The following is a 15,947-nucleotide window of genomic DNA, read 5'->3' on the forward strand; positions in this document are numbered from 1 at the left end:
GGTAATGTAGTCCAAGTAGAGGAAAGATAATAGATAGGTAATTCTAGAGATTCTGCAACTCAAAGCTTTGATAGTAAATATCAGATATTTCTGTTGTTGGTAGTTTACAGTTCATTATTGTGCTTTAAAATCTTTGGATCAACCCTGAAGGGAAAATTCATTTTGTATAATATGAAGGTGAAAACTGACCCGAGTGAAATGAAAACACCCACTGTGTGAAAATATAGCGAGGATTCAGTCATTAAAGTGTTAAATCTAAGAAAGGACCCTCAGTAATTGGTCAAAATGTGAAGAATTGTCTCCATAAAGGGAAAATGTCAAACCTTTCAGTTCCTGAGGGTGGAAGTGGTGGAGGTGTCAGAGAGGAGAGTGCTGAGGAAACTACGCCACGCCACCCTGGAGTCACATCAGAGCACCTTCAGCTGCAGACTGAGACCCCCGAGGTGCCCCCCAGTACGCCACAGGAGCTCTTTTCTACCATCAGACTGTAAAACTGGTTGAAACTTCAAACATTAAGACCAATAATGTCTACATCACCTGCAGTATTACTTAACATATCAGCTGCAGTGCTACTTTTTCAATATCAGGTGCAATAATAATTTTAATTACATTTCAATATCATCGCCAATTCTACTTTTTTCACTCTAACTTTAATTTTAGTTTTCTTTCTACCTTGCGTTATTGTTATTTCATTGGGCACTGATGCCATTTACTCCTTTCACGCTTTATATTTGGTTGTTTTTTGAGTGTGCGGTATCTGAGTCGCAGCTCAGTTTAGTGCATAAGAAGAAAAACCTGGATTTGAGCCTCCAGGAACTAACTCCAGGAACAAATTAAACGCATTAATGATGTATAACCACATAGAGGGTGGATGTGTCTTTAATTAATTAGATGCTAATTAATGCTGTGATGCAGAGTTTCACCCCCCCCCCCCCCCCCCCAAGAGTTTTAATGTGAAACAATCGTCCTACAGGAGCTACATACATCGATCTGTGTAGTTGGGGTCTAGTTGGCCTGGAGCCTGACTCATTACAGAGAACATGAAAGCCAGTTTTACTCTCAGTCGTTGCCAATAAACACAGTAAGAGCAGAGCTGTGGCTGTGCAGGAGAGCGGCAGTGCGGCTTCAGAGGAAACACAGTGAAGTAGCAGAAAGCTTTTCACATGAAAGACAAAATCCTCCCTGCTGCTGTAGATACTGTACCGTCCGTCAGAGGTCCTCTTCTGCGATAGTGTTGTGTAATTTATTTTTGTTGAGCATCCACTGACCTCGGCGTCCTCTACTTTACATTTAGTGATGTTTGACATTTTTAAGATGTTGAGAACTCCCAGAGCTCGAGTGGAAAAGTGTAGGTGGACAGAGCAATTATGATACCGTCAGTGAAGTACAGGCAAGAGAGCGGCCGACTTCTCTCTCATCACACGGAGCAAAAAGCAAATGACCCCCAAAAATGGTTATGTAATATGTTGGTACCACTTTGTAATCAGACACCATTTAAAGACGGTTTATAAACTGAAACTAATGGCTTGCTTGCTTGCTTGCTTGCTTGGTAGATTAAGTAATAGGTTATTAGTTTTGGGTTGCCATGTTGTGAAAAATCCCTCCCGTTGGTGTATATACTTCTCCACCTAGACACTAGCTTTAGCTTTTTAGCTCTTCATCAGGAGGAATCTGAATGGTATCTGCGTCCACTGATGTTGCGTGAGGCAGGTGGATTTGATTTTCCCTGACCAATCAGTTGAGACCGTCTGAATCTGATGTCATTTTAAGTCGCAGCTGATGGATAGCCATGCCAACATACTGGTTTCATCAGGATTATAAGAGCAGCCTCAATAGCAGCATCCATTGTTGTTTTTACCCCTGCATGATTGTGGCGCACAGGTTGACAACGCTCCTGCTGCCGATTGCCTCGTCGTTTATCCCCCGTGGCAGTCATTAAATCGTCAGTTTTTTCACATAAGAAACCGCTGTTTGATGTCATGGTGCCAAATCACCTCGGTGAAGTGGACAGATTCAGAGGACTGGATCGAGGCAAGAAGACCCTCCAATGAACTCTTTAACCTCCAATTATTTCGAGTCCACACTGAGCGATACTTTGAAACTAGTTAGTTTGATAATAAACTTGAGACATGAAGTTCATCTTAAGTACTCTGGTGTGAAGTCCAAACCAACCAAAAGAAGCTAATGGCTAAATATAGCTAACATTAATCACCAAACAACAGTAACGTGGGACAAAGCCTTATGATTAGGCAGTGGCGTTGCTAGGGTATCTTGGGCCTCCAAGCAAGAAATCCTTGGGGTCCCCACTCCACCCGTGCAGGCCGTGCACACATGAATGCACAATTTCTTGGACATTTGAGATGAATACTAAAAAAATAGATTAGTAGTTCTCAAAGTGAGCTCCAACAGAGGTCCCTGAAAGTCCAGGCCTATCAATAATCGTTGTTGTAAATAAGTGGACAGGGCCCCCCCTAGCTCCAAGCAACTGCCTGGCTTGCCTGTCCGCAAGCCCCACCCCTGCAATTAGGTGAGAACTGTACAACTGTGCCTGGACAGCTGCACGATGAGCTGAAATTCATTATAAAGCTCCATGAAGCTAAGCCAGCCAGCCAGAGAGGTGTTTCCCAACCTGGCAACCCAAAAGCGGCTCTTACTGATGCTTAAAACTTACCTATAAAGCACACATAAATATTTAGAAACCAATAACAAACTTAGAAACCCTTCATAAAGGGCACCCTGTTAGAATAACACTCAGTGAGCCAAATGAAAACCAGAAACATCACAACCTTTATTGTTCACGTTTATCTCTGTCTGAATGTTCTGGAAGTGGAAGAAATGACGTTCAAGTCGTCAGGCTGTACAATAAATACAGGTGATAGTTTCAGCTGGACACGGTCAGAAGGTGTTGTCCAATCCGTGCCAAAGCTTTTACATGATTAAACTTCTCTACTTTAAATATGGTTAACTGAACTAAATCATTGGGCTTACATGAGATCACGGTGTACACAGTACAACAGGTAGTATACAATGTTCAGATAAGCGTCTGCTTTAATCATTCTGCTGTTCTCCAGTTTAACTCGCGCTGCTCTGGTTTTTCTGATTCATGCAGGAGGCGGTGAGATTTGGGTAGCTGACAAAAACATTAGACATTAACCGTTATAAAATCCCTTTCACTGGGTGTCGTGGTTCCTTTGAAAGTCTGGAAAACTGTGGGTGAAATGTTTGCTGAAAACAAACTGATCAGTGTCCTAAAAGCTCTAAAAGCGCTTGTCTTTTTGTAAAGAGACATACATCTCTGATGAATGAAGAGTCTGGCGTCAGAGGCCGTAGCTGGAATCACATCCACCAGTTACACCCACTGAAGCAGTAGCACCATGTACAGCATTATGGACTGGGACCGTGTTTTCCAGTAAAGACACATTTCCTTCCCTTGGATTGGCTCTTTGCTGAGGACACAAAGCTTCAAGTTTTTGACAAAGCTGGTAAAACTCAACAGGGTGACGGTGGACCAGTCACCACGAAGTAACGCATCGCGCTCATATGTTGGGATGTTTTGGTCAAAGCTCCTGTAATTCTGGTCCCTGCTGGTCTGAACTCCAGTCAAAGGCGTTTTCCAAAACATGGCTGCTGTGCTTCATGTAGTGTCTGTAATCTGACCAGTCAATCAGGTTACGTGTCACATTACGGTGAGCTGAATGCTTGGAGTGGTCACACACACACACACACACACACACACACACACACACACACACACACACACACACACACACACACACACACACACACACACACACACACACACACACACACACACACACACACACACACTCTTTGGCTCTGTACAGCAGGGGTGGATTACATGTTCCACCTCAGTCCGATGTGAGTGGCCAGCAGGTAGCACATGCCGATCATACATGTCATGATCATCATGGGGAATCCTAACCTGTAAGAAGCAGGAAAAAACACATCCATGTCACCAATTAGCATTTTATTGCTGGTCTAAGTGGTGCAAGTTTATTTGGTCCAGGTTCATACGGAGGCTCCTGGTCCCCAGATGATGAACCCAGAGGATCTGATGATCCTGAGACCACAGGTCAGTCTTTAAGGTCCATGACAGAACACCTCCAAAGCCAATCTCCACACTCCAACAGCCTCAGCTGGACTTTGAACTTCATGCTACTGTTAGCATGCACACGCTGTTTGTGTGTGTGTTGTCCAGTAGTTGCAGTCTAACAGGGGAGCCAGACTGTCTTGTTTTTATTCAGGTTTCCAGTGTGTTTTGTTCCTTTCCAACAGTCTGGTTTCTGCTCATTTCCATGCAGTAGAAATATTTCCCTGCAGACACCTGAAATGAGCTCGAGCAAAAAACATGTCTGCTCTTATTGTTATCAAAGTTTAGTCATCGTTGCACGATGATGCAATGCAGGCTTTTATACAGCAGCAACATAACATACAGTCCAACCAACATTCCTGTACCTTCTGTAGCTCAGATAGGTTTCATGTTATATTGTGCAGTACAGTTGTAAGAAAAGGCTTCAAACATCTCAGCGGTCCAGAAAATGTGTTTTGCTGACATCTCTACTTCGTGCAAATGGAACGACTGCCTGAAGCAACTGGTTCTTGAATAAATCTTCGATAAGGCGGAGGGTATTTGACAATGTCACACACAGCTTCCCTCTACAACTATCTTGTTTCACTCTTCATGAGGGTCCACGAAAACACAGTCAGTCTATGATCGAGCCTGCGATATGAGTGAATATTTCCTGTTATTCTCTCATTTCTTTCTTTGGACAATTCATTCTAGACACAGTCCAGAATAAACAAGTGCAGCAGCTCTCAGTGTTTAGGGAAAGCGTGCCTTTACATGCTGCACCGCGAAAAGACCTATCGCCTCATTTCCAATGTTTTTACAAAGGTTCACAATCTTTCCATTCATATTTTGCCTCTTAGCTGAATATTAGATGCTTTTCTTTAAGAAGAAGAAGACATCCTTTATTAGTCACAAACATGGTGGAAGACACGCCCCCAGCGCCCCAGGTGGGAATCGAACCTGGGACCTTCTAGCTGTGAGGTGTAATGGTACCCCTGTTCCCCAGTGCCACCAAATTTAACTAATCATGTTGTTTTTCTTTGTGTTTTTCTCATATATGAAAACTTTGAATAAAACTGATCCTTATCCTGATGCTTGCTTGTGCTGAGCCCCCCGGCGTGACTCTGCTCACTCAGCCCCCTGCACAGGGAGGTCAGAGCCGCCCTGCTGGAGCTCCTGCAAACTCAGTGTCTTGCTCAAGGACACCTCAGCCTGCAGGTGACGGTTCATCTTCCCGCTCGCTATCTGCCGCTCCAAGACGGGCCCGATGAGATGTTAAAGCATGCTTGTATAATATTTGCCAAATTAAATCACATCATGCAATCTAAAAAGCCTTCAAGTGCACACAAACAACTGACTCGTCCAGAGCTGGGCACCTGTGACCGAAGTTTGTCGTGATATTTCGTTTAGTTAGCTTCACGACACAGCGGCAGTAAAACTGTAGTAAGTAGATCGCAGGTCAGATTTTCATTGCATGCATTTGCAATTCACCCTTAGATGACTCCAGAGCTGCAGATGGTTTGTCTTTTGGATGTCTACCATATGTCCTATATGGACACATGGCTGCTCTGAGGGCCAAAGATCTGTTTGCCCTCAGTCTGTGACACAGATCAGGACAAAAAGAGAAAGGAAATGCCGTGTGTATTTAGTGCCACAGCGATTTATCCAAAAAGTAATTAAAAGTATAGCGCCCCTAAAGACAACCCATATCGTTAAAATATCATTTAGAGCAGATGTTGCTTACTGTTGTGATGGTGCGGCATGAGATGTGAGTCAATGATAAACTCAATAAATAAGTCAGCAACAAATAAACCAGAAAATAACCATAAAAATACAGCTGCCATAGCTCACGCTGACGATGGTAAATAAAATTGTTTATTAACCGTGCTAATCCTCCGATTGAGATTAATGACAGAACGATAACAGCGAGTTATTTCTAATGCACGGATGATTATTATGATGATGATGCATGAGAACAGAACGGTAATGGGCTGCTTGTTTGGTTACTCGCCAGCATTAAACATTCAACACGACTTTATATTCTGCTCTGTCTAAATGTGGTTTCACCGGCAGACGCTCTTATTTTTTCATTGTGAAAAACCATGACGCCGATCTGTCTTTCACCGCAGTAACTGCTGAAGCACGCGCTCGGGTCAGACGGGCCCTCAGACAATTATGTGATATGGAAAGGTTAACTGTGCGAGCTTGATTTTTAGAGACATGCAAAAGGTTACATGTGTCTCTGCCGTGTGTTTTCTGTTTACCTGGATTCCTTCTCACAGGCTCTTAAAGAAAAGATTTGGGTTCAGTTAGAGCTGATGTTCAGGATTTGATGAGCACTGAGGCGGGGCAGCTCAGGACTTTCTCATTTTAGTTTTAAGTCTCCTACATGAGCTTGTCTTGATGGGAAATAAGTGTGGTAAGTAAGTGTGCCAGTGTGGTGGTTTAGGCTTGATGAAGACAACAGATGCAGTTTTACTACTTAAAATGTGACTTTTGGGGGGATGATAGATGGATAGATGAATGGATAATCAGAATAAGTCATGTATAATATATAACGCACTGAATCACAGTCGATTGAGCAGAGGTGTGGACTCGAATCTTATTAAATGACTTCATACTAAAAATGTAGCCTACTTGACACCTAACATAGAGTCAGCAGCAGCAGTTTGTGAAATAGTCTATAGGATTTATGGACATGGACACCTAACAAGACTTTCCAGCTTACGTATTTCAGTTGGAGGCGATATGAAGGTTTCTGGTATTATGTGGCTTATGTGGTAAAAAAGTGAAATGTAGTGAAGTACTGCAAACAAGTGCACTGCTTAGGCCTGTTGCTAGGTCAAGATAAGGATACCGAATAAAAGAATTAAAAAAAAATCAACTATGTATATTAGGGGTGGGCAAAAATATCGATATGGCAATATATCGCGATACTTTGTCTTCCGATTCAATATCCATATTCAAAATTTGAATATCCTTTGTTATTAAAAAATACTAATTGCCATAAAAATACTACTGCCCATAAAAATAACACTGCCATTATTCTTATGAAAAAACCACCAATGCCAAATGTTGAATTGCACTTGAGATAATAAACTTGCACAGGTCTATGGATATGTACAGTGTGCTGATTAAAAATACTGTTGCCAATATGGATCATAAATACAGTGTTTGTACTATTGCACAATTGCACCAGATGTAGTGGATACTGTGAGCATATAAGATAACGGTATGTTTTTGATGTAGAAATGGGACAAACAGCATCAACACACTGCAACATGACCTGATGCTGGAGTTAAACAGTCTGACAGCTTTAGGACTGAAGGACCTGCGCTAGCGTCGACACGATGGATGCAGCAGTCTGTTCCCGAAGGAGCTGCTTAAGGCCCCCCACTGTCTCATGCAGGGGGTGGGATGGGTTGTCCATGATCGTATTTCATTGTGTTGACAGAGGGTGATAATCTGCACCATGATAGGTGCAAACTGGTCTATAAGCAAAACAGGACAAGTAAAAAAAAATGTTTGTTTGATTGGCAAAATTCTAGAGCACCCCAGAGAACGAGTGCCGAGTTTCACTGAGGTGTGATCAAGGGTGTTGATATGAAGTGTGGTAAAATTTTGAACTTCTTAAAGAATTAAAGATCCCCTAAGTGGCCAATTAAGGCTGCATTACATGAGTTCCTCGCTTAAGATGTTTTTGACAGCTGGGAAAAGTTAAACGTCTGGATGACTTCATCTCTCTCCGACAAATGAGAGTTTCAGCACTTAAAGCAGCGACCTGGTGAACCAATTAGTTTATCCTTTGTTATGCTGCATCATAAATAAGGCAGATAAGAATTCTGGAAAGAAAGTAGATGTCTTCAACACACAAATAAATACAGACGGTACAGAAAAGGGCCCATATCAGAAGACAATAAGAGAGTTTGCAGCTATTGGCCTTGTGCATCTGTTCTTTATTATTGCACCTTTCTTATATAACGTCCTCTGAACAAGCCATTTCAAAGCCCCATTTTAAGATGACCTTTCAGAATATCCCTTATATTGAGTCTTTTGCAGTGACGATGCTCAGAAAAGGATACAAGAAGTCCAGGGGACCTTAAATTAAACAGGAAATGTTATGTGTCTGCACATATCTGATAATTGTGTGTTGGTATATGTATTACTCTTCATTGCTACAACTATTTCTTCATTCGGACGAATAAAATTATGCAGTTTCCATTTAATATGCATGTGGAAATGTCAAATTAGTACTTGAACTAAGGATTAATGAGGCTAGTCAAGCACTTAAGCTCATTAAGAATGATTTCAGTACAGCGTGGTGGTGAATTTAAATCGGAAGAGCCAAACTTTCCGAGTAGCCAACAAGGCTGAGTCACAAAGGTCAGACTGATTGTCATTGTTATTTACACATCAGAGGTTTTATAGGGTGAATAATGAGGGAAACCTCCAAGAAAAATGTTCGAAACCAGCACGGAAAGGTGGACACATGAGCCACGTAAACAGTTTTCCCATGATCTGTCTTTTAATTTGATCTGTCACTTCCTGTAATTTTAGAGGTTCGTCCATCACAAAACCTCCTCTCAGGATATACTTTAACCATTTCAGAAAATGGCTTTAACTTCATGTTTAGCAGCAAAAGTGTTAATTAACCATTTTTCAATTAACTCCACATCTGCAGTAATTCTATTAATACCAACATGCCGATGGTGATTGAAACAATTTAAATGCAAAAGAGGTTGACAGTGATACTATTGATTGATTTGAATCTCCATCTTTCGTCACTGCAACTCCCAGACCTCCTCCTCTTCACTCTCAAAGCCCCCATAATCAGGCCTCCTTCAACCTTGCTGCTCCTCCACCTTGACACTTCTAAACCCCACATTGACAACTGCCACTAACACATTTTTCCAGCTACAGCTAGCTAGTTAATCAGGCTAACAATAGCTCAATTGTTAACTCAATGATAACACTGACTTAATGTGTCGAGCTGGCTGTTTTTAAAGGCAGAATCTTGCACAGGGATCTTGGTGCTGGAGTCACTTTCAATCTTTTGAGGAGCAAGCTCACAAAATGCTGATTAAGCCTATCATCGCCACGTAAATCTCTTTTTTTTTTAATCTGGTGTATGTGCTAACTTTCCTGCACTGGCACACCGGTAGCAATGCGTTTTACACCAACCAGCAATGATTGGTTTGACAAAACTGAAGGACGGAGCAACCGTTAGCTACAGCCACAAGGAGCATGGTGGAGCCGATGGCGTCAAAAGCCCGTCGACAGTGTTTGTGTAATTACTCTCACTGCCAGAAGAGGGAGACAAAAGTTCTGCACTGCAGGTTTGAATATGCGCGTGGTGGCTGCATAGTTACATAACATTGCGCTAAAGGCTAAAGCTAAATGTACCAAGCAAAAAGTCAGGATCGTCACCAGTTGATTCAGGTAGAAGACACGGACATAAATAAACACTTTTGTTGTTAAATGGTGGTGTAAAGCTAGTGAGCTAGTCAGGCTCTGACCTCATGCTAACGTAACCGTGTTTTGCAGCTTTTCTGACATACTGCGACAAGCAGGACTGCAGGATATTTCTGCTTTATTGTTCGTCTTTGCGAACAGTATTTTCATTTTTAATGTTACATGAAAAAAGGCTTTCAACCAACCAATGTGTTAGCATATGTAAGCCTGTCTGGGATAACGTTTGTTGGAGGGTAACCTTTCCTGAATCCAACAGAGCAGGACACAGTTGCTAACGTTAGCCTGCACATTGATGGTATCCAGGCTCTGGTCTGAGGAACTACTACGCTACTGTGGATGAGCTGGAGCAACCTGAAACTGCTGTCACATAGTCTGCAACCGAAGATTGACCGTAGAAATATCAAGAGTAAAAGACATTTTTTCACTGTGAAAATCACAAACTGGATTCCAGCTGTGTGACAAGTGTTGCTACTGAACAGGAAACTTCAGACCACTAAGCCACAACACTCGCCCTCAGACTACAGAATCGATGCTATGAAACGCTGCATAGCTTGATAGTAATGCAGCTTTCAGCCGAGCAGATGGAGGCTCGGTGGTGTGTATATTGATCTGTAGAGGGAAAATACATTTCACTCCATACCGTGCTGCTGAGCCTATACTAAATTATACTCGTATAAGTGAAAATGGGAAATAAGGTTTCAGTAGGTCAAGGTTCTTAAATAATCCATTAACATGAGACCACTGTGATTTAATCTTTGTGGAATGAAGGTCCACTTAAGATGGATGGAGTGAGGGATCTCTAAACTGTTATCAGACGAGCTGAGGTCACCTCTGCATGAGGGAATCTCTTTCTGCTGAGCGACACTCATCCCCCGTCACAGACGCAGCATGAGGGGACGGGGGCAGGAGAAAAACTCGCCACAATGCGGCACAGAGAGGAGCTAAAAACGTCCCATCGTACCTTGTGATCTCACGCATTGATTTAATTGCATATGATGGAAGCCCTTTGAAAGACCCGATGCAGTCTTGAAGACTTTCTGCAGATAAACCAGAGGGACACGCTGGAGGCTGTGGAGGCTGCTTGACACAGGACGCCACCACTTCCTGCGACAATGCTGGACTCAGTTACTGGTACGACCTGGACAATACTCAGACGTGCAGCATTCAGGCTGGAGAGTTTGAGAAAATACTCCCTGAACCTCTAAAAATATCTGTTTTTCTCTGTATTACACTGCTTGTTAGATTTCTTGGAAATAAAGGAAGCACACCTGCAGTCTCTGGTGAAGGGCACCATTGTTCCCAGCACAGGTCTTTTTTGCAGAGAGCCCTATAAATGGGAATAATAGCTGTGTCACATGGTGCAGAGGGAGGCAGCACAAGGTGCGCAGAACCTGAATCATGCTCCTCTCTTTCTAACTGGCCTCACATTGTTTGATGTCATCTGATTCGGAGTCTCCTTGTTTACTTCGCCTGGTGGTCAGCGCACAGTGATGGCGGACCAGGAGCTCTCCCAACGTGACGAGTGGCTCAGTGTGGTCATTATATTTTTAACCACAGGCTTTAGGTGATTTGCTTTGTTACTGTTTTAGTCACAAGTCCTGCAAGGCTAACGAGGGTTTCAGTGTGTTTGTCTGTCATTAATCTTTAAAAACATCTAAAAAGGAGATTAGATTTGAACAAATTACAGTAAATATCAGAGGTGGACAGTTCGTACATTTGCTAAAGTACTGAAGTATGATTCAGGAACTTGAGAATTTCCATTTTATGCTTCTTTAAACTGAAATATTGTACTCTACATGTGACAGCTACGGTCACTTTTCAGATAAAGATTTTACATGGAAAAAAATCGTCTCTTGCTCTGAAAGCCTTTGTCAAAAATTGAAGTACTCAGACTTTTTGGCTTGTAACCCCGACTAAAAAACAGTGTCTAATTGGGCCGTTTGTCACGTTTCACATGTCCGAGTCGTTAGCAAAGAGACGTTTCATTCCTCTAAACTTCACATACGGCTTCATTTCAGTGACAGTTTGAGACCCAAACAAGTAAAACTGCAGTTAAAGGTCAGAGAAGAAATTAACACAGATTTGGTCGCGGAAATTTGTTTTTTCTTCTTTTCTCTCCTATTAGATTTATACTTTTGTACTTTTCCTATTATTTCAGTGATGTTTTTCCTATGTGAAGCCATGTTGTTCTAGAAGTTCGTATATACGTAATAAAGCTGTAACAGTGGCTATTTCACACACTGAGCATGTGAGCACTAACAATGGCTCATACCATAGAGCACATATGGAACAGGTGCTTTGTCGTTGTCCCCAGGTTAATGGTTTGAGGACAGGGGGATGATCAGGGTCTAGAGGCACGGAGGAAGCAGCATACCAACTAACTGCTGAGCTATTCAGGGCCACTCATTTTCCTTTGTGATGGTCTATCAAAAAGGCATCCGTGTCCCCGTGGGCTCATCTGGGCCCTGAATGCAACCACCTGATACAGCACGAGTCAGTCCCAGCTGCCTGGAGCCTGAGACAGACTTCTCTCCCCCTCACCTGTCTCTGTGAACAGCTGTGACCCCTGCCACAGACAGCCAATTACAGGCAGCGCTTCAGCCGAGAGCAGTGCTTCCATCCAATAACTGTAAACACAGCGATGGCGAGAGGAGAGCGGAGCTGACAGGCTGCAACTGTTCCTATCAGCTTCAGTGGAACCCCGTGCAGCCGAGTCTTTTTACCATGATAAACTCGTCAGCATGCAGAACTAAAACTCACTGTGACGTTTGTCCTGATTACAGCGGCTTCGAAGCAGAGAGAGAAGGAAACAAGACGCTGAAGTCAACGAAGTGGTCTTTGTTTTCTTTACAACGGCAAGGGTCACCTGTTGTCACAATACCTGTCCTCTGCTCGTCTACCTGTCCTCTGCTCCTCTACGTGTCCTCTGCTCCTCTACCTGTCCTCTGCTCGTCTACCTGTCCTCTGCTCGTCTACCTGTCCTCTGCTCGTCTACCTGTCCTCTGCTCACCTACCTGTCCTCTGCTCGTCTACCTGTCCTCTGCTCCTCTACGTGTCCTCTGCTCCTCTACCTGTCCTCTGCTCACCTACCTGTCATCTATTCTCTACCTGTCCTCTCCTCCTCTACGTGTCCTCTGCTCCTCCACCTGTCTTCTGCTCCTCTACCTGTCCTCTGCTTCCCTACCTGTCCTCTACTCGTCTACCTGTCCTCTGCTCCTCTACCTGTCGTCTATTCCTCGACCTGTCCTCTGCTTCTCTACCTGTCCTCTGCTCGTCTATCTATCCTCTGCTCCTCTACCTCTTGTCTACTCCTCTACCTGTCCTCTATTCCTCTGCCTGTCCGCTACTCCACCACCTGTCGTCTGCTTCCCTACCTGTCCTCTGCTCCTCTACCTGTCCTGTGAACTAATTAATGTTGTAGCCTTTAAAAGATCAGACAGATGTGAAAACAGCTTCCCAGAGGCCAGAGATCACTGCTTAGTGTTCTTATTCTTATTGAACAGTCAAAGCAACACAGTCCCACATTTGAGAAGCTGGAACCAACAAATGTTTCATCCATGCTCCAGCAAACGAGGCGTCTTTGTCATTAGGATTCATCCTCTGGGTACCATGAATGTCTGAACCAAACTTCATACTTAAGTTTAGAGAGACCAGCTCGCAGGTATTACCATCCACAGAGCTGCACTGCTGGTGTTGCTAAAAAAATCTCACAAAAAACACACTAATGTGCAAAGAAAGGCAGAACTGCACGTGTGATTCTTTGAGGAACACTAAGTGATGAAAGTCTACGCAGCGCTGGCACAGCCACAGAACCGTTCACTGCTGTGAAAGAACGTCTGTGTTTCATGTAAATCCCACCTGCAGACATTCAAGCCACCGATTAAACTGTAATCTCTTTGAGAACGAAATCCCGCGAGGAATGGTCTCAGCTCTCTTTTCATCATCGCACACAGTACACTTAGAAGTCCCATAAATCAAATGACATGCTATTTCCAAGCGATTGCATATTAAGGCTAATCAGACTCATATTCATCCGTCTTTCAAAATCACTGACCACTTCCACTTCTCCAGCAGGCAAATTGCAAATTATGTCTGGCTGTTACGTCACCGCAGTGAGAATTATTAGTGAGCAGGTGGCAACTCGGGAGGCAGCCCACTTACCACCCTGCCTGAGATATAATGACATTTTCCACCATTCGCTTGGGTTTGTTTTTAAGCCACCAGAGGGTTCTTGATTCAAGTGTGTTTCTCCTTTCCAGCGACTCACTGTTCTGTAGACTGCTACAGTTTGACTTCCTCCGCGCTCGCTGTAGTAAACATTTCTCAGCTCCCTCGCAGCATCACCGGAGAGGACACGGACTGGAATCACTGCCCAGACCAGATGACATTAACTCACGTCTGCCAGGTTGTTTCAAGAACACCTGCTGCATATACCCCGAGTAAGGTCGGGTGGTAACCCTTCAAAAACCACTACTCAGACTTCCAGCAACGCCCCCTCAAAGAGGAGCGCAGCGTCTGCCACATGATGCATATTTCAATGAGCGGCACTCCGGGGGAAGCCAGACATTTGTAATTGAGGATCTGAAGAAAGTCTAAATGTTCTCAGGCAACTCAATACACATTGCTGGCATCTCCTACTGTAGCATGATGGACATTAACATGTAAGTACCCCTTTAGGCAGTATGGTCTATGGTACAGCATTCACAGCGATGATTAGAACTAGAAATAAAGCAACTTTGGGAACAAGATTTTAAGATTGTTTAAGATTTGATCTGTTTAGTGCTGTAAAAGGGGGAGGGGGCTTACCTGAAGAACTCCATGAAGGAAAAGCCGTAACCGTGTTGTTCAGCTATTCCTGCACACACGACGTTGGCTGATGCTCCTATCAACGTGCCATTTCCTAAACAGACAGGAAAACAGCATTCAGGGAAACTGAATCTAGCAGCTCTACATCACATAAAACACAGTTATGAAGAGCTAGAAGGGCAGGTTAGAATAATAATTCCAGCAATAATCATCATCATCTTTCTCTCAGTATTTTCAGACTTAACCTAGCAGAAAGTTTTACTATTTCTAATCTACTGTAGGCAGCATTTTGACAGTCAGGGCGCGTATCCATCCTGCCACTCGATACTGCTCACATCTCAAAGGGTGTCAGTGTGGGGATGGAGCCGGGCGGCGACATCATCCTGCCGATCGATACAGACCTGTCACGGGGCAGTTGATTAAACTGAAACACCATGACAGCCCTCTAACTCTCTCTCCCTCTGTGTCTTTCTTCCCACCCAAACAGGGACACACAGTGCTGGAGGGCCAGCCGCTGGGGTGTGGGAGAGCCGAATAAGGCGAGCTCCGAGGGCCTTGAGCCACTCTCGCAAAGAGCACAACCTGACCTCCCCGGGGAGTGACACAGCCATACAAAGTGTGACTGTCACCTGGGGCATAAGACGTCTCCCGGCAGGGGCCATCGATAAAGATCCACACCTTTCAAACGGGGATCAACTATGAAGTCCCCGGTGACCTGAGGAAGGTGCGTTTCAGTGCAACAACAGTCTCATACTTGATCATATGAAGAGGACAGGAGTAGAGACTTACCCCCGAGACAGGCTCCCATAGCCAAGGCGAAGATGAGAGGTTTTACTGGCAGGTTCACATCTGCATCCTGACTCAGGTTGATGAGAACTGGAATCTGTGAGGACAGAAATACATTGAAAATCATTGAAAATACACACTGGTTTCCGTGTCTAAAAGTAGTCTGAAGCTTTCCAATACTACAAACACCCAAATACATATACATAAACACAGGGGCTCCATCTGTAATGTGGTATGTGATGGGTTTTACATGCAACATACAGCCGCTGATGAGCCAGATCGGATCCCACGATGATGGCAAAGCAGCGTGTGCTCAGCTGTGTTTTAGAGTTTCTTGAAAACTGTTATTTTCTGAGGACGTTACTCAAATTCCAGCGGCTCTCCTGAATACTAGTCTACCAAGACAACATTAAAGCTTTCATGTGCAGTGTGGTGAGGGTATCTCCACTGGTCTCTGCTGGTGTAAACTGATGATGCATGAATAAATACAGGGCTGCACGTCACTTCTGCAAAGCAGACTAGCGGAGCATGCATGCACTGTACATAGCCTTACATTAGGAAAACAAACCTGCACTGAGTATTTACACTAACTTTATTCCAATGATGAAATGGTTTGCGTTGGTTGGCTGCCAGAGAACTGTTTGTGCATAAAGGTCGACCTTTTAGAAATACACTCATTCGCTTGCTTGTGTTACAGCAGATGCTACAACCAACTGCCGGTTAAATTAGCTTAAAGACCGGATAGCGCTAATTTAGCCTAGCTCAGTCCAGAGGGAACAAAATCCACAGTTCG

General features: G+C 43.7%; 1 protein-coding gene across 1 annotated transcript in view; it reads right to left on the reverse strand.

The window, feature by feature from the left end:
- Nucleotides 1-2,764: 2,764 nt before the first annotated feature.
- Nucleotides 2,765-15,947, reverse strand: part of oca2 (oculocutaneous albinism II) — a 49,047-nt gene continuing 35,864 nt past the window's right edge. Inside the window, exons 22-24 of the mRNA XM_070960926.1 lie at nucleotides 15,158-15,251; nucleotides 14,369-14,462; nucleotides 2,765-3,943 (exon numbers count right to left, since the gene is read on the reverse strand). Coding sequence (XP_070817027.1) covers nucleotides 3,856-3,943; nucleotides 14,369-14,462; nucleotides 15,158-15,251 — 276 coding nt within the window. The 3' untranslated portion in view covers nucleotides 2,765-3,855. The remainder of the gene's footprint in view (nucleotides 3,944-14,368; nucleotides 14,463-15,157; nucleotides 15,252-15,947) is intronic.

The sequence above is a fragment of the Chaetodon trifascialis genome, chromosome 4, assembly GCF_039877785.1.
Source record: "Chaetodon trifascialis isolate fChaTrf1 chromosome 4, fChaTrf1.hap1, whole genome shotgun sequence".
NCBI classification, from domain to species: Eukaryota; Metazoa; Chordata; class Actinopteri; order Chaetodontiformes; family Chaetodontidae; genus Chaetodon; species Chaetodon trifascialis.